The sequence below is a fragment of the Amblyomma mixtum genome, chromosome 7 (genome assembly GCF_055824585.1).
Source record: "Amblyomma mixtum isolate Tamu chromosome 7, ASM5582458v1, whole genome shotgun sequence".
Lineage (NCBI taxonomy): Eukaryota > Metazoa > Arthropoda > Arachnida > Ixodida > Ixodidae > Amblyomma > Amblyomma mixtum.
The window spans coordinates 105,098,751-105,116,341 of NC_143018.1; the positions used below are offsets into that span (position 1 = coordinate 105,098,751).

At 46.5% G+C, this 17,591-nt stretch overlaps 1 protein-coding gene across 1 annotated transcript; it reads right to left on the reverse strand.

Annotated features, from left to right (window-relative positions):
* Nucleotides 1-4,160: 4,160 nt before the first annotated feature.
* Nucleotides 4,161-17,260, reverse strand: LOC149337091 (dermonecrotic toxin SPH-like). The gene is made up of 6 exons (XM_089554324.1): nucleotides 17,236-17,260; nucleotides 16,644-16,762; nucleotides 15,967-16,204; nucleotides 11,112-11,240; nucleotides 9,317-9,442; nucleotides 4,161-4,405 (listed from the first exon to the last, which is right to left on the reverse strand). Exons 1-6 carry the CDS (start codon nucleotides 17,258-17,260, stop codon nucleotides 4,161-4,163), a joined length of 882 nt encoding a protein of 293 aa, XP_089410450.1.
* Between the last annotated feature and the right edge of the window lie 331 nt (nucleotides 17,261-17,591).

Sequence of the window (17,591 nt, forward strand, 5' to 3'; positions counted from 1 at the left end):
CAGCAGGGTCTCCCAGTCCTCACAGGTCTTGAGGTTCTCTAGGTCCCGCGGGGGAGGGTCCGCCGGGCAGAGGGAAAGGATGTGGAGGGAAGAAGCGAAGAGTTCTGGGCATAGCGCGCATGCCGGAGTGGGGAAGGAGGGATGATAGTGGGCTAGGGTGAGGGGAGAGAGTGTGTCTGTAGTCTGCGCCAGAGTGTTGCTTGTTTATAATCTAGGGAGGGGTGGGGCGGGGGGTAGAGCTGGCGTGAGGCTCTGTAGGCTTGCGTCAGCTCGCTGAATGAGTGCATGCGTTCCTTCGTGAATCCCCGATCCGAGGCCACCTGAGCACCGGTTTAAAGAACCTCGGGCTAAAAGGTTGGCGGCCTCGTTTCCGGGATTCCCGGAGTGCGCGGGCACCCATATCAGCACCACTTGGCAGGGAGGGGGTGCATCGGGCGAGTCCAGTATGCTAAAAGCAGACACATGGACTCGGCCTCGAGCAAAATTTAGAATCGCAGTTTTAGAATCACTTAAAATGTACCGGGCTTCCGTGCGGGTGATAGCAAGGGCAATGGCGGCTTCCTCTGCAGCCTCTGGGTGGTGGTGGTGGAAAACATTTATTTACACATGCACTACTGGAGGCATTGCATGAGCTGACCCAGAGGGCGCCAGCCCTTACAAGTACTAGGTGGAGGTCCCTAGTTCGGGACCCCAGTGGCCTCGGCCGCCGCCCGGGCTCGCGCGACCAAGGCCCGTTGGGCCTGCAGGTCAGAGCAGCCGAGCAGGGTCGCCTCCCAGTCCTCCCGGGTTGGGTTGGGGAGAGGGGGGATAGCAGGGTTGGAGGGGCAGGCCCACACCATGTGGTAAATGTCCAAAGACTTCTCCGCAAAGTGCGGACAGCTGCCCGAGAAAGAAGGGTCGAAGTGTTTGAGAGCTGCCGGGCACAGCAAAGTATTGGTATACAGGCGAAGCAAAAGCCGCTCCTCCGCCTTTGAGAGACCTTTACACGGGCAGGGATAAAGACCATGGCCAGATTGATAATGTAAAACAATGTCTTGAAAGGAGTAAGCGGGAGTGAATTCGAGTTCCTGATCGTCGGGGTCGGAGGGGAATGTCCGGTGAGAGAGCGCGCGGGCGGCGGCGTCAGCTGCCTCATTTCCCTCAAGGCCCATGTGAGCAGGAGCCCAAACGATACGCCGGTGCGTGGGGTCCCCGGTGTAGACGCTGTTTTGGAGAATGCGGTAGGCTAGATATGGTACCCAGCCCTGCTCGACGTTTCGACATGCCCCTCGCGAGTCGGAAATAATTGTTTTTGAATTGGAATCAGATGCAGCCAACGCAATGGCGAATTACTCCGCGTGTCTTATGTCACGGGCTCGGAAAGTAAGGCCGTTCACTGTTTTGGATTGGTGGACGACTGCGGCCGTGTACCATCCCCCATGGTGGGGGCCGGAGACATCCACGTAGAATACGCCGGGTTTCGATCCATAGTGGCGGGCCAGGGCTTCCGCCCGCGCCAGGCGCCGGCCATTATAGTCTTCACGGTTCATGTTCGCGGGAAGAGGGACGTGTCTGGAGGGAGAGATAGTGTGAAGAGGGTGGATAAAGAGGAGTCCACCACAGCTGCTGTCGCTTCATCACCTGTGCAGGCAGCGTCCACCCATACGGCGTCCGGCTGGGGGCCGTACGCTCGATGGAGTGCCTTCGCACGGGATCTGCGGCGCTGCTCATGGTGGGACGGGTGCATATTCCTCGTGAGCGGCCTGATGAGAAGCTCCCGATGAAGGTGCCGTGGGATGGCGAGGAGGGTTGGGTCGTTGGCCGGTATTTTGATTCCGAGGGAGTCCAGGATATATCGACCTGTGGAGATTTGTGTGAGCCTGATGTATTGGGCCTGTCGGTGGGCCTCCACCAGTTCCCCGATCGTATTGTGGAGGTCCAGGCCTAGTAATCTGTCTGTGGGTGTGTTGAGGGGAAGATGAAGTGCTACCTTGAATGCCTTGCGAATCAAAGCATCCGAAGCGTTTATGTCATGTTTGGATAGTTGTAAGTACGGGGTAGTGTACAGCACACGGCTGAGGACGAAGGCATGAATGAGGCGGAATAGGTCGCGCTCCTTGTTGCCTCTATGACGTCCCGAAACCCTGCGGATGAGGTGCGATATCGCGCCTACAACCTGCTTGAGTTTCTTGATGGTGGTGGTGTTTTTGCCATCGTTGTGGATGTGCAGGCCCAATACACGGAGGGTGACAACCTCAGGTACCGGGTCACCATTCAGTTCAATGGCAATGGGGGATCGGGGGCAGCGGTGGTTGTTAGGCCGGATGAGGAAGAGTTCGGACTTCTCTGGGGAGCAAGACAGTCCGATGATCCGTGCGTCAAGCCGGCACTCCAAGGTCAGTACTGGATTTGCGAGGGACGCATTGAAGACATAGCGCCCAGGTTCTGATTAATGCCTTGGGCAATTGTTCCAAACTTATAAACAAAGTACGACTCGCGTTGCTTCCGTTCCCGGGTGTTGTTGAACCCACCCTGTAAGACTGTTAATTTAAATGCTCTAAATGGGTGTTTTTTGTCATTAATGTGTTTTGACAAGGGGAGGTTAGGTAGAGATAGGGCTTGAGCGCGGTGGTTATTAAAGCGAATTCGTAGAAGGTTAACCGTCTGCCCAATGTACGGTGCCCAATGTGCGGTAGCCGGTATACTAAGAGCGGCGGCCGTTCACTTCGCCACGGTCAGCACGAGAGGACTGGGAGGCGGCCCTGCTCGGCTGTCAAGATCTAAAGAGCCAAAAGGCCTTGGTTCAACGGACGCGGGCGGCGTTGCTTGCCAATGGGGCCCCGGAATAGGGGCTCCACCTAGTACTGTGAGGGGAAAGGGCCAATAGGGCCTACCCCAATCACCTCTCTGTAAAATATTTAATTGCCCATAAATGTTTTTCACCACCACCACCAGCGGGCACGCTCCGTTTGCTCGAAACGCCGTTGAGAGCGCTGCAATTTGGTAGCGCACGACAGTAGTCACGTGATAATTTTGCACACTTCGCGGGCTTTCTTTAAATGCCGGGGAAAAAATTCAGGGGGCACTTTGTTGACCTAAAGTGCGGTGAGGCGAAAGCCTGAAGCGCCGTGTTGCTGCTTGTGTCACTGATGTGTGGTTAAGATGTTAAGCTTCGCCTCTAAATGCGGAACGCGACAGCGTCTTGCAAAGCTGCCAGGGAGTCCATAGAACGCCATCGCCCGTTCGTTTCTGCGCCTTTCTCGTCGGTAAATTGGTTTTTGTGGAAAGGAAATGTATCTGTCTCTCATATTTCGGTGGACACCTAAACCTCGCCGTAACGGGAAGGGAGGAAGCTGGGTGTGAACGAAGACACCGTATTCACTAGACGCGCCTTTGTTCATTCGAAACCATCGAGCTGGCATGGCGGAGTGCAATGAAGAAAAAAAAAAGCTGGCATGGCGGAGTGGTACCGTACTCGTCTCGCACTCCGGAGACTGGGGTTCGATTCCCGAGCACGGCTAATTTCCTACTGTGTTTTATTCATTTATCTGGTCTGACTGAAAAGGTTAATTAGGGTAATTAGTTAAGTAAGCAATTAACTAAACTCAGTCCCACTTACTTGGAGCATCACTATACGATCCCTTTAAATGGTTGCATGGTTAGAAGCCAAAGTAGAATTTACCCCGTTTGAAATTCGCGCACTGTGACGTCACGACCGTTTGGACCAATTGAAAAGCGTGACATTTCTGTCGACAACCCCTGCTTACAACGATGAGGCATTAAAGGCTACCGCCTTAAAAGGACACCGCAGGAGATACGATGCTGCAATAAACTGGATCGGTTGTTTATAAACCTGCTCTAGAACCTAACGTAGCGGTCATGGCATTAAAATGAATACTTGAAAATTAGCATTTTTAATCTTAGTTAATTAACTTATTAAGCGCAATTACAAAAATATTCTGAGGAGATCCGAGTTGCTTCATTTGACCCTTTTAGAAAGGGTCAATCAAAACAAATATAAGCTTAAAATGGCCCTAAGCAGAGATGGAATTGGTTGGTTGGTTTATGGGGTTTAACGTCCCAAAGCGACTAAGGCTATGAGAGACGCCGTAGTGAAGGGCTCCGGAAATTTCGACCACACTTGCACCTTAAGGAAGTTGCCCGTTAGTGAGCATTTATCCCTACCTTAGTAATAGTCGTACTGGAGGTGCTTGGTCGACTGTGTGAACATAGACCTTGTCCATATAGTTTTCTGCGGAAGCAGGATGGGCCCTCAAGGTGGTGACGCTGTGCACGTCTCTTGAATAGTTATCCTCCTTCCAGCTTCGACGCTGAAATGCGAATCCCTGCCAGAGATGACGTTTGATGCCGACTTGCTGAAAGACGCTTGCTATGACTGACAGCTTTCCGCTGATGAGGTCAAAACCTGCGAGGATAGGTTGGGAATTTTTTATTTGTCTCGAGTGGTTCATGCGGCTACAAACACCGTCTACACAGTGCCTCGTAGAGTCTGGTAGCCGAGCATTAGCTTTCTTTGATCAGTAACCTACTTGTAAGCGCTGACTCTAGTGTACAAATGCCGCGTCCCTACACGGGCACATTCCTTCATTTATCGCCATCACCATCACCATCAGCCTTACCACGTGCTATCCAAAGCGTCCAACCAGTGCATCGTTGTAGTTCATGCTTTGTCACCGGCTGACAGCTGACGGCTGTTCCTGACATCCCTATAGATATACTTCGTGACATTGCTGAAAAGCGAGAGGTGGTGTATAGAGGTGAGCAGTACGCGAAAAAGCATTTTGCTGATAGGAAGGTTGCAGTTTTTGTGTATTCGACAAGAGGAAAGAGCGATGCTGAACTTGCAACGAAAGTCCGAATTCTCGTTTGCGCACGCTTTTACAGCATATGGGGCACTCGGCAAATCACGGCGGGTGGCCTATTGTTAAATAAGGTGCATGTTGCGGGGTGACAAGTGCAGTGACGCAAGTGACTATGCGTCACGCCTAACCATCACGCCTGCCCACTAATTAGCCCCATGCTTCATAGCTGGTTACTGCACCCGGCTACTCCAACACCTTCCGAAAAAGGCATTCACAGCCGCTTAACCGTGCAGCTAATGACTGTATTGGGGAAAGATCGCAACGAGATCCCACACCCTTTCCGAGATCTCCTAAACACTGCGATTAACCTCAGTGTTTCGCACTACCTGAGCTTCGTTGAAATTCGCATTACAACAATGGTAAGAATGCAGTGAATTCTTTACCATCGGCAGTTCTAAGTGGGCCGCTAAAAAGTTGCGCACCGTCGTGTTCGCACTTATGTAAGGTTCTCTACACAGCAAAACCCTTTCCAACCTGGCTAAAATTTTGCGTAAACCACCAGTTTTGTTTCGAAGAAGGATAGAAACGCGAATAATTACGCCATAAATGTGCCCACTGAAAATTTTCGGAAGGCGTGAACTTTCTGAAAATCAGAACGGCGACTTGATAATGAAGAACGCGAACAGGTGTTGTTCGGGGCACAATTCCTTTCCTGTATCGTGAAATACGCTCTGGATGCTAGCTTTTGTTATGACCGATTATGAGCAATATCCTTCAGCGCTTGGCATTGCTTTGCAGAGAGGCTAATATCTAAACCGACGTGCCAACTTTGAGTACGCGACTAGAAAACTGCTGCTGTCAGACTAGACAGTCCCTACGTCGCCAATCTCGATCATTCATTGTAAAACAGGCACCGCTGCTCCGCTTTGGGGAGCAACGTTTGTTCGCTGCCAACACAAAACCACCACGTTAAGAACAACTGCATTTTTCGCTATTGAAAATCTTGGCGCTAGTCGCACCGACAGCAGCTAAACGCAGTGAACTAGATCAAGCGCAGATTCTGTCGTAGAACGGCATCACTAGAAAACGTTCACTGCTCAAGACATCGCGAAACTGTCAATGTGCTCTTCAATGAGAAACAAAACAGACCTTGTGCAGAAAGTATGCCCTCCATGCCACTTTGCGACTTCTGTTCAAGATGTTCAAATTCAAAGTAAGTTGATTTCCGTCAAAAAATAACGAAAGAGTGCTCAAACAAAATGTAGAAAAGTTCCCTTGATTGTGTTCAAGCCCCCTACATACAGGCATGCAGACATGCGTGGCTTACAGTGACGACAGAATTCTGTTCAAGAGCATTGACATTTGCATTTTACCTTTCAAAGCAGTATTATAAATTGCACAGAGAGATCGAAGTGAAATAACTCACATAATGCCATTTTTTAGTTATACAATTCTATATACACTATGCAAGTAAGAAAGCAATTATAGTTTACCGAAGGAAGTATTTTTTTCACAACACATGCACAAAGACCCGAGGTTAACGAGATCAGGCAAAAGATAATAGTACTGTTTTCACAGTGTTGATAAATTTAGTGGCCTGATCTTTGATCCCCAAGGAAACCCTTAAGCTCGGATATGGAAGTAAGGTTAATATTATTTTGACTACAGTGCAGATTGTTCGATAGGGTTGCAAGAGAATGACGGAGAATTTGTTGGCCTAGCTTTGCCCGTGAAAAAGGAATCTTCCAATGTCGTCAAAAACGCGAATAATGAAAGCTTGTTGACTTGTTCAATTGTACTGCATTAAGTTCTTTCTCGCTATAGCAGTGTCGCTGTTTGTATCTTTTTGCCAATGGGGTGTTTTACCTAAGACTAATTTTTAAAATAGGCTTCTTGCGTTAATAGAGCGCTTTTTTTGGCATAACACTGTGAACGGTGTAGTAAATAAGAATAAAGCTAAGACTTCCTATATAGCAGGCTGTTTAAATAATGTAAACATATAACTTTCTACCTATTGCAGCTACGCTCCTTAATTACTGAGAGGCGTGTAGCCCACCGTAAGTAATATCCACATCAGTTTTTAGGATTTCGAAAAAGTGCTTACCCTTGGCACTGCCGCCCAAGAAAGTTTGCCTGCATCGCTCCAAAATAGATGCGTTTTCGGGAACCTTGCAGGCAAAGCACCCACTCAAGCGCACGTAACACGTCGAAATAGATAAAATATGTCGGGCCACAGCACCGAGTTTTTGAGATTCTTAAAAGTGATATGGATATCATTTACGGTGGGCTACACGCTTCTCAATAATTAAGTACTCTAACAGTAATAGTTAAAAAGAAAATATTCAGTCTGACTTGACAGCGTACTAGTTATCACCTTTTAGCTATATTGTGATGTGCTACAGCGCTCACAACGCCATAGTGAAAAAGGCGCTTTTCTAAATTAAAAAGCCTGTTTTTTAAAACTGTGTAAAGTCCAAGGCGAAAGTTTCTGAAAACTATACGCATTTGTTGTTTTAAGCACAGTTTATAAAATATTCGTCACTGTGAGCTTGTTGTAAATCCTGTTGCTGTGTGAGTTGGTGTATCATGCTTACGTTCACACAGAGCGTAAGCAAATATGAACAAGAGGGGAAACACCACAAAGCGCTGTCTTCAGCAAAGGTTTATGGTGGCGCGCAGTGTATACATTTGCAGTAGAACGCGCATGCGCTCCAACGCAAAAGAAATGCAAAGACTCACGCTCAGACTGGCAGCGGCACCGAACCGCAAGAACGAACCAGGACACACCCTTCATCGATACAAAGAAGAAAATAGAGGGCTAAACAACTAAACGACAAAAAATAAAGACAAAGAGGAGGAACAAAGCACCACCGTCCCAACCCTCTGCTAAGTTGGAATTCCTAACAAACGGCGCTCTTTTTCACTCAAGAACAAACAGCGATGGTGTGCTGACACAGTTGTGCGCTTTTCCTGCGATTAAACCAGCCTCAGCTATCACTGTGGCTGATTTTTCGGCATACTCTGGTATAGCTATGAGGTATTGCGGTTCTTCCCAAAAAGGGACCACGTTCTTTGCAATGTTCGCAGTCACGGCAGTGCGTGCCTAGATGACGAGATGCTCCGATAACGTTGTTGTTCGTTCCATCACCCTCTGGTTCAAACATCTGCTCGTTTGGCCGATGTAGTCTCGGCCACAGTACAAAGGATCGAGTGGACCACATTTTTTGTCGCACTTTACAAACGGTTGCTAGTGTCTAATACTGCAGTTAAGAGGCAAAACGCAAACCGATATGAGAAAAAAAATGAATGCATTGTATTTGTGTAGCTTCACAGATTCTGGCAGAAACAAGTGAAATTTCGCCAAAATTCGAAAGGGTTTGGATATTTCTCGTATAATATAATTAATACAGGTTGTCACCTGATATGTTTTTGTCTAGATATACTCCCAATGTTTTAATTGCAACCATAATTTCTATTGCCTCTGGTCCTAATGTGATACTTAAAGCGTACGGTCTCCGGGATTGCGTGGGGGCAAAGATGACAGCCTTTGTTCTCTTAGTGCTAATTTCAAGGGAGTTCGCAATACTAAATTTATATAGACTTTAAAGGACGTCTATGTCCATAGCCTCTATTAACTTCAAGTTACGTTCGCGAAATAATAAGGTGGTGACATCTGCGTATATATAATGTGCAATACTTCTAAGGGTAATGATGTCATTTGTGTAAAGGTTGAACAGGAAAGGGCCAGCAGTGCCCCCTGGGGTACGTCAGTATTAACTTGTCTGATGATGACAAGTCGGGATCTATTGAGACGCTTTGCATTCGGTGCTTAAGGTGAGATGTTGGAAGTGATAAAGCTGTTCCTCTCGCTCATTATATTTCAAATTTCTTTAACACAATGTCTGATGATTAAGACGATCAAAGTGTGTAAGTAATCTATGTATATACCAACTCCTATTTATTTGTCCTCAAATGCTTTTAGTATTAATCTTTCTGTGTTAGCAGTGCTAGCTCTGTTGATTGCCGTTTCCGAAAGCCGAATTGTGTCCGCTTTATTAAGCTGTTCTTTTTTCAACAAATTTGGTGATGCGAGTATAAATTATTTTTTAAATCCTTTTCAAAATATCGGTAGCAGGAAAACTAGACCATAGTTACACAACTTTTTTGTGCTATAAGCTACATTTAAACAGTCTTTGTGCTTGCGAGCGTTTATGCCCGTTTAGTGGCGCCTTGGCTCAACTGTTCTGCTGCTAAGCTAAGGGTTGAGCAATGGAATCGTGGCTACGTCAAGCAGATTTCGGTAGGGGAGGGATATTGTACACCGCGTTTTCTGACTTCATTGTAATTTGAAAATAAAAACTTCAAGTGATAAAGCAAACCCGGAGCCCTTCACTACAAAGTGAACGACAATAAAACATATATAATATGTGATTTTTCTATGAGGTGTTCCGCGAAATTTTTCGAGAAATTTCCTCTGCCCTATGCCTCTAGGGCCGGCAACAAACAGCACTCACCCAGATGGTCAAGAAAAACAGACACCAACTGATGCCGGGAAATTGTCTCGTAAGCACTTCGAAGCAGTTGCACGTCTTTATGTAAATCACACGAGATCAACACGTTCATCATGTCTTGTGGTTGAACTGAAAGAAAAAGAACGCATAGCCTTTTCAAATTAAGAAACACAGATATACATATTTATCATATTATGTGAGCGCAGAATAAAGGAGCAGAGTTGGTTGTATTTCTGAGCCATGAATATCTTAAAAGGCTGCATTCGTATGATTTCACATTCCTTGAGGTCCGAATTTATTTGACAAACATTTTTATTTTATTTATTTATTTTACTGCGAGCCGTGCAGGCCCAATCAGGAGTGGGCTCCTGTACAGTTGGTCAGCATTGCACGATTCTAAGTGTAGGGTTCTGTACAAGCGATGAAGAAAAGACAAAAGGCGAAGAAGCAGAACGCAAGTAGCGACTAATGACAAAGATTATCGCTCAAACTGTCGTTACTTTGGATAAATAGGATGTTCGGATGCCAACACAAGAGGGGGTAGATCGTTCTATTCGGCTGTAGTCCAAGGAAAGTAAGAATATTTAATGCTGTTTGTGCGGGGAAATAATTGAGGCAGCTTATGTGGCAATTCCTTGTATTAAAAAGTTGCAGCGGTGTTGAATGATTAAGACGGAACAGGAAATGATAGAATTTAAGGTGGGGTGAGATTTTGACGATAGTTTACGGTAAGTTGGTTGCAGAGGCGTTATAATGAAAGCTATGGCTATGAAATATACTAGCAATCTTCTAAGTAGATGCAGCTTGTATTAACGCTAAAAGGTTGACTGAAAGTTCGTCTATAGTTGAATAAAGCATAAGAACGCAGAGGGTTTTGCGCGCAAAGAACCTCCTTCCAACCTATGGCATCCGCTGATTATCATGACCCTGCTAGCGTGACAATGCAGGGAGCGGCGCCACAATGGAGAGAGGGGTCTGTTCCCTACTGTATCGTGACGCTGACCGGAATGACGAACGGCACAGTCAGGGAACAGCAACTGACAAGGTTTATTACGGTCCGGGCATATATAGGGCCGTGGGGAGAGAAGGCAGGGTTAAGAAGAGGGGAGGCATTGCAGCACGTTGCACATGAGCTGGTGACAACAAACAGGCACCGGCACTGATATGATACACCTACCATAGAGGCAAGGCATAATCCCTTCATCTACCACTCCCTGCGTGACAATGCAGGAAGCGGCACCACAATGGAGACGACGGCAGACGACCGGCTTATTCAAAGAAACTGTTGTGCATAACGTGAGGGCAGCTTTTTCGCAGAACATTTCCTAGACAGAGCCTGGCTATCCCCTTTTCACTATCTTTGAGTATCGCGAGGTGTAGGGCAAAAGGCCTTTCTTAGTTCGAGGAGCGTGCTTCCAAGACACGTGGCCATCGTGAGAAAAAGTGAGAAGCAAGACTAAGAACCGGATGTCATTGAGTGGCACCTCATGAGTGAAGTTCAGGACAGTGGAACTATATGAAAGAAATAAAATTTCATTGGTTGCCGAGTCGACGCTGTAAAGGGGAGTTAGTTTTAAAATGATAAAAAAATCATCCACATGTCAAACACCTTAGCAAACCTAACAAAACAGCAAACCGTCTTAGTTATAAGACATGCATTTACAATCGACTGTTGTGCTACAAGTTCAAAACACATGACAATTTTTTCTATGTTTATCTGGGCAGTCGCATTCGCAATACTTATCTGTTATCACTTTCATGCTTGTTAAGTTTCAGAAAAAATGGTATGCGTACTCACTACCATTCCAGAGGTGGTCTATCAGGTTGTTTGCGAGGCTGGCGCCAGCTGATTCCAGGTTTCCTTGAGCGCCGGTACTGTTGACGTGGATGATGAAAAGGAGCAGTTTATCGTGGTACTTGAACGCATCTTGAAAAGGGGAGAAAAGAAACGCCAAATCATGAACTGAACTTATAGCGAATTGGTTTTCTATTCAAAGGAGAGTAAAAATCCATCAGCTGAGCCTATACCCGGTTGGTACTGTCATGGTGTACCTGCCATGTTGGCAGGTAGACCATGACTTTAATGTGCTCCACACAGCTTGTGCCGACCGAGACACAAACTGGTAGCACAAAATTGTTTCTAATTAATAATTCACGCTGGGTACGGGCGTTTTCTTCTCATTTGCATAATAAGTAGGTTCCTGAGCCTCCTTCAGGACAAAAAAAGAGATCCCAGAACCTTTGTATCTGTGCTCCTTTAAGACAAAAGAAAACTCCGATAAGGACTGTCAATAATCGAGTAAGCCCGCTCAGATTTCAAACCGTTGGTGCTATTTCGAGGCAAATTTCTTTCTTTCCCGTGAATACCTGACGTCGCCATGTTTGTCCCTGGAACAAGGTGGAAGAGGTTTATGGCTATGGGAAGTGAGCGCAGAATGTTTGCCTTGTGCCAAAGCGCACGCTGTGCATTGAACGGAAGAGTACTAACACGGCGGCTTGATGCAAAGCGCATCTTGTAATCGGCGACCAACGTGGTTGTTGCCCAGTATCTCTTGGAGACGAGAAGCGTCGAGGTAAATGGATCGAATACTTGCCAAAATAACAATGTAGGCTTTTAGGGATACGATAGTTATGGGCTGTTCGCTTACCACACCTTCTGGAGGTATGTAAAGTGCAAGTAAACACGGCTTATCAGATTTAACAGAGTACACTGTGGGGCCAGTTGGTCATACATAATCTGAACGAACAAACCTAGCGTTGAAACAGGACACAGAAAGATGAGGACAGGACGGGGCTACAACTTACAACTGAATGAAATCGATAAACGAAAGACACATCCCTTCTCGAGCAAAGACACGCATGCGCAAACTTGAAAGAATGGCAAAACTGTGATAATCTAGAAAAATCCGGTAAAAGAAAAAAAGACGAAAAGGGAAGGAATAGCCACCGCTCATGAAGACTGTTTACAAACATTAAGTGCGTACTTAATCGGAGTAACCGCCGGTCGTAATCTGTCGTGAAGCGCACATGTCTCGTACAGGAAAAGGCGACTGACATCGATCGTTTTGGGGCGCATCAGTGCAGTCGATGCTCGAGCTGTACACCGCATTATTCCTGGGACTCTTTCGGTACAGTCTCCCTGTACTTGGAAACTTGAGAAAAACGAACGTACGGCGTTTGCAAAGCATTCAAGCTCAAGCGCTCCGGACGTGCCCAGGACTGCCAAAATGCGCGTCTACAGCCGCAACAGTACTCATCAACCAGGAGAATCCACTGACTACCTATTTATCAGTCGACACATGACTGGCGGGCCATCCGCTCCGTGCTCTTGGGCGACACGTTTGTCAACACTATTGTCAACTTCAGCACGGACAACATCACGTAAGCTGCGGTTGCGAAGGCAGGGATAGCGCACACACACACCCTTCCCTCTGCATGGGAGCTTCAGCACATAGGCAACGTCAGGAACGCACCAGTCAGCCCACAGCAACCAGCCAAACACTTGTTTGTTAACATCATAATGTCCAGGCAATTAAAACATGGGAAGTAATGTTTCGAGCTTACAGCTTATCATTATATCTCTGACCCTTGCATGGAGCAGTATAAAAAACCTGCTGGATTCTTATTGACCAAGTATCTTTTAAATTTCAATGTCTTTCACGAAGCACGAGCACCTGCAATAATGCTTTTTTGGTTGTATGAAACAGTTTTCGTAAAGAGTATTGTCAAAAAATGGACCATGTCATGCCGCTATCGCGACAACCCCTTGCCCCGTACAAGACCGTAAATTAGTACAGAACTGATTTACTGCGAACCAATTTTCTAGGCCACTTAAGGATTGCTGAAATTGGATTCAACAACTTATAATTTGATGTATTTGGTTATCGTGCACATTATCTGTCCTCTTTCATACTGTCCTAGAAGCGAATAAGCTCTCTGCCGACGGTTCTCATTGCTTTTATCATTGTCATCGTTTACCTTTCTCTAAATACGCCTACGAAAACAGTGGCTATTTTTATCTCCGTTTTCTAGAGAGAGAAAGGGGTGTCGCGTTCGTTACTAGCTCACCATCGCCATTGCACGCAACTTTGCTCTTGGCTGTGGCCGAAAACCTTGAATATATTTTGTGATAATCCTTGTGTTGGAGCTCGCGAAACTACTATATGCTATTGCAGAAAGTAGGAGTGCTGCCATTGATAAAAACGGTCGGTATATTTTTTTATGTACAATTACCAGGCACTAAATGTATTTGTTGTTTGTGTGTGCGTATGTGTGTGTGTGTGTGTGCGTGCGTGCGTGCGTGCATGCGTGGCTGTGTACCATCCAAGTTCCTCGGCCACTATGAATCCATAGTAACGATCTGCACGTCACTAGTATCGTTTTAGTGCGCTAGCACTTATAGTGGCCCCGAATTTATCCGTTGTGTGTTTGTCTCAAGGTGGTTTTGTGGCAGGCTGCTCACCTGCGCACCGGGTGGTGGCAAACCTGCTCAGGTATATACCGTATTGTGCTTTTTATCGTAAAGACTCAAAATTTTTCTTACCTCAACCGCTGGCTCGTTTGCGGTGAAAATGCACACAGAGCTTGCATATTATGGTAACTTTTGTACCGTAGCAAGTTTTACAACGGTAATTACTTAATTGAGCCGTGCATGATGCGAAAGCGTAATCGTCTGCGTCGAGATCGGCGTACCGAAACCCAAGACATCGAGTTTTTGCTGAAGGGCGGCAGTAGCGCCATCTGTCTTCCACAACGAAATTAAACAAGAAAAAAAAATCAGCTCAGGACTTCGTGACGTCGTCCTCCGACGCTTTAGGAGAGCCACGAAAGCAGAAGATATAAGCTGAATTGGATAAAGTCATTGGACGAAAAAAAGACGTCAAACAATATTCTTTTAACGGCACAGCCTCGTTAAAATAGTTGTTTCTGGCATTTTTTCCGCTCAGTTTGCCGGAAATGTTCGAAGCGCTTCAGTTGAAGCAGACGTAAAGGCCGGAACGGCGTATTCAAAAGGCCCGCGCTCCTTGCAACGCTCGCCTCGGCGCCTTGTGACGCTTTCCACTACAAAAGACAGATGGCGCTACTGCCGCCCTTCAGCAAAAACTTGGTATTTTGGGTTTCGGTATGCCGATCTCGACGCAGACGATTACGCTTTTGCATCATGCACGGCTTAACTAAGTAAGTACCGTTGTAAAACTTGCCACGATACAAAATTTACCATAATACGCAAGCTCTCTGTGCAGTTTCACCGCAAACGAGCCAGCGGTTGAGGTAAGAAAAATTTTGAAAGTCTTTACAATAAAAACGCACAATACGGTATATATGTACACCTAGCAACATGCCCGCCAACATGCCCGCCATGCCCGCCATGTCATTTATTCATGAGAGGCAGCTCGAGAAGTGCAACCTGGGTAGCAACCCAGCCTAAGTCCCACCGATAGCAACACCTGCCATAGAAGGGCAGTGGCTCATCTTAATTTGATTGCTGCACCATTGCGCCAGCAGTGGCAGGAAGACTCCCAGGGATCGATGAATGTAAAAAATGACCACTTCAGCATGCGTGGCCATTAACCCGATTATCGCTGTCTGAACAACTGATATCCGTGAACGCAGGATGTGAACACCTGAACGAAAAGAAAAATTGAACTTCTAGCGCACCTAATTCGCCTTTGCCCTACCTACGCGAATCGACCATCAGTTTTTTTTAGTTCTCAGTAGCTTTTAGTACCAACTTTCAAGCAGATTGGTACAATGCACACTCTTCCATATTTGAGGTATGCAGAAGGTAACCTTGATAATATACAATGCTTGGGAGCATTTGGGGCTTTATACGTCTGTTTTGTTCAAGAATTCTATAAGCAATTTTTAATTTATTAATGTTTATGGCGCTTTGTTGGCTACTTCTTCAGCTAAAACCAGAGCTGGGATTTCGTTGTGAATATTTCCACGCATAGTCTGTTATTGACTTCTATTACGAGCAAATAAGTAAACAATACGTACCCCGCTCTCTTTTAACATAATAGCAGTAAGTAGCTCGTGTCGCATAAAAGCGAAATATTGAGGACAATATCCAGGCAACAGAGGTGGGCCACCTAGTTCGCGTTACCTTGGGGTGTCATCACAAGCTGCCCATTGGATTATGAGGAAACTGCCCCGCCGTCGTAGGTGGCAGTTAAATTAATGACTGGTCGCGAAACGTTGCTCGGGAAGAGCAAGCTGGGTCTCACAAGACCTACTGGTGCCAGTACCTGCCATCGCAGTGCAAAGGCGCATCGCTTAACTCCTGCACCACTGCACCAGCAGTGGAATTAGGACTCCAAGAGATCTATGAACGTTAAGTAGACAATTGCCAATTCCGCATGTAAGGGCATTGAACAATTAGCACTGTCATGTCACACCCTCAATGCGGAGCTTTAGTGTACCCTCAATTTTTTTTCTCATTGGGGTTTATGTATTACAACACACAGAGGTCAGGACGCTTGTGAAAAGCCATTCAAGCCTGCGCTCCAGAGTAAGGGTGCGCCCCATTACTCTCCTGGGGAAGCACTCCGAATCACTTTCGTCATTTCAGGTCAACCGTAACCCTAAGAACGGCTGTGCATCTGTGAAAGCTAAAATACCTCTGCCCGCTTTCACACCGCAAGGCTACTCACAAGCGCTCCTTGTGTCCCTAACGTAGGTCAGGTAGTTCCCGACTTCCTCTTGGGCCGAACAGTTCAGAGGCGAGTTGCAGGGGGCACCGTGAAAGAACTTGGTCGCCGATCCATTGGCAGCGAAGCACAGGTCAGCCTTGATGGCATTCGCCCCTTGGGCCAGGAATGCATCCAGACAGGCAAGGCTGTTGGCCATATGCCCGATTACGTACACGGGTCGACGTGCTATGTTGTGGACCTGCAAACGCCAACGCGCCCGTACGTTTGTAAGTAAGGGGGAAGGGGTGTAGTTTCTTGTTTGCGGTGCTCGTAAGTGGCACTTAACAGCTACGGGAACCCTTGTAATAGTGTGCGGCCTCTGAACAGCCACAGCTAACTGGCATAGATAACGTAGGCATGCACTTTTACTGAAGTGAAGAAAGCAAGGAATAGTTTGTTTCTAACTTTATGACGTGTGCATCTGGCGCGGGCCTTCAATATCTCTTTTGAGTAAGATGTGCACGATTACTAGAAATTGGCACGGGTTTTCATGAAGTCTACCTCTGTCGAGCAGTAATCATGGTGAAGTTCGGCAGAGGCTTGTGGGGGCCTTTTGTATGACCAGCAATCCACATTTAAAACCCTTTCTGGAGCTCGCTGAAGACCGAACTTCCGTCTAGAAAGAAGGCTTTTGATACCTGGCTGGAATGTTCTGGGCCTTGGTGATTCCAGGGTTCTTGAAAGTCACTTAAATATCCTTCGACTGGAGCCGGCGTTCTGTTTCCAACCAGTAGTTTGATCAGCAGAAAGGTTTGCTCTTGTTAGTTTTACTTCCCGCCACGATCAGGAATCTAGGTACTTTGCTGAATGGCTAGCTTCTGATGCCCGGCGTTAAATTGGGACATCGTAATTGTCTCCGTTTTGCTTTGTACGGGAATTTCTAGCTTTGGACACCCACCTGAGACGTTTCCTTGTGGTTATGATGGAAACCTTGCTTCAGGGAAATATTGTGCTATAAGTGTTAAGAAAGCTGGAACCGCCAAAGGACATCGAACAAGCCCTTATTTTATTTAAAGGTGCTCAGTGCGAAACTGATGCGTGTGGCCGTGAAGAGCGACACGCATCATTGCCTGAGACTTTTGTTCGAATAGTTACAGACATCTTACGCCGTAAAATGCACTTCAGACAGGTTGTATAGATTGGCAGTACATGTTTTTCAGATATTTTCAAAGCTTCTATCACTGATGGGGCTGGCAGATCACCATGGGACACAAAGTTCCTGTACCTCACCGAACTTTGGGCACAAGCAGTTCATGTTGAGGACAGCGTTTCTTATCTCTAGCAAGTAATCATATTGCGACGTCGTTGCAAAATGGATTTCCGAAGGCAGGAGCTTAAGGAGCTTAAGCTGCGTTATACATTTTGATATCATCTCGAAGCTTCCTTATTTTATCTTCAGTATATCATTAGGAATGCATAAGTTTTTTTTTTTTTGCAACAGAGCTGCACAACGAGGACAACGAGCAAAGAGTGACACAAAGACGCCACCGTCTCTCTGTCACTCTTTGCTCGTTGTCCTCTTTGTGTAGCGCTGTTGAAAAAATTATGAAACAGTACCAACTCGCTCAGACTTCCATTCTTCTGCT

Coding starts and splice junctions, on each gene's coding strand:
- LOC149337091 (XM_089554324.1), bottom strand. CDS start 17,260: ATGAACTGCTTGTGCCCAAAGTTCG. Junction 9,443..11,111: donor AGACCACCTCTGGAATGGTA/GTGAGTACGCAT, acceptor TTTTTCTTTCAG/TTCAACCACAAGACATGATG. Junction 4,406..9,316: donor TGTTTTTCTTGACCATCTGG/GTGAGTGCTGTT, acceptor CTATCCTCGCAG/GTTTTGACCTCATCAGCGGA.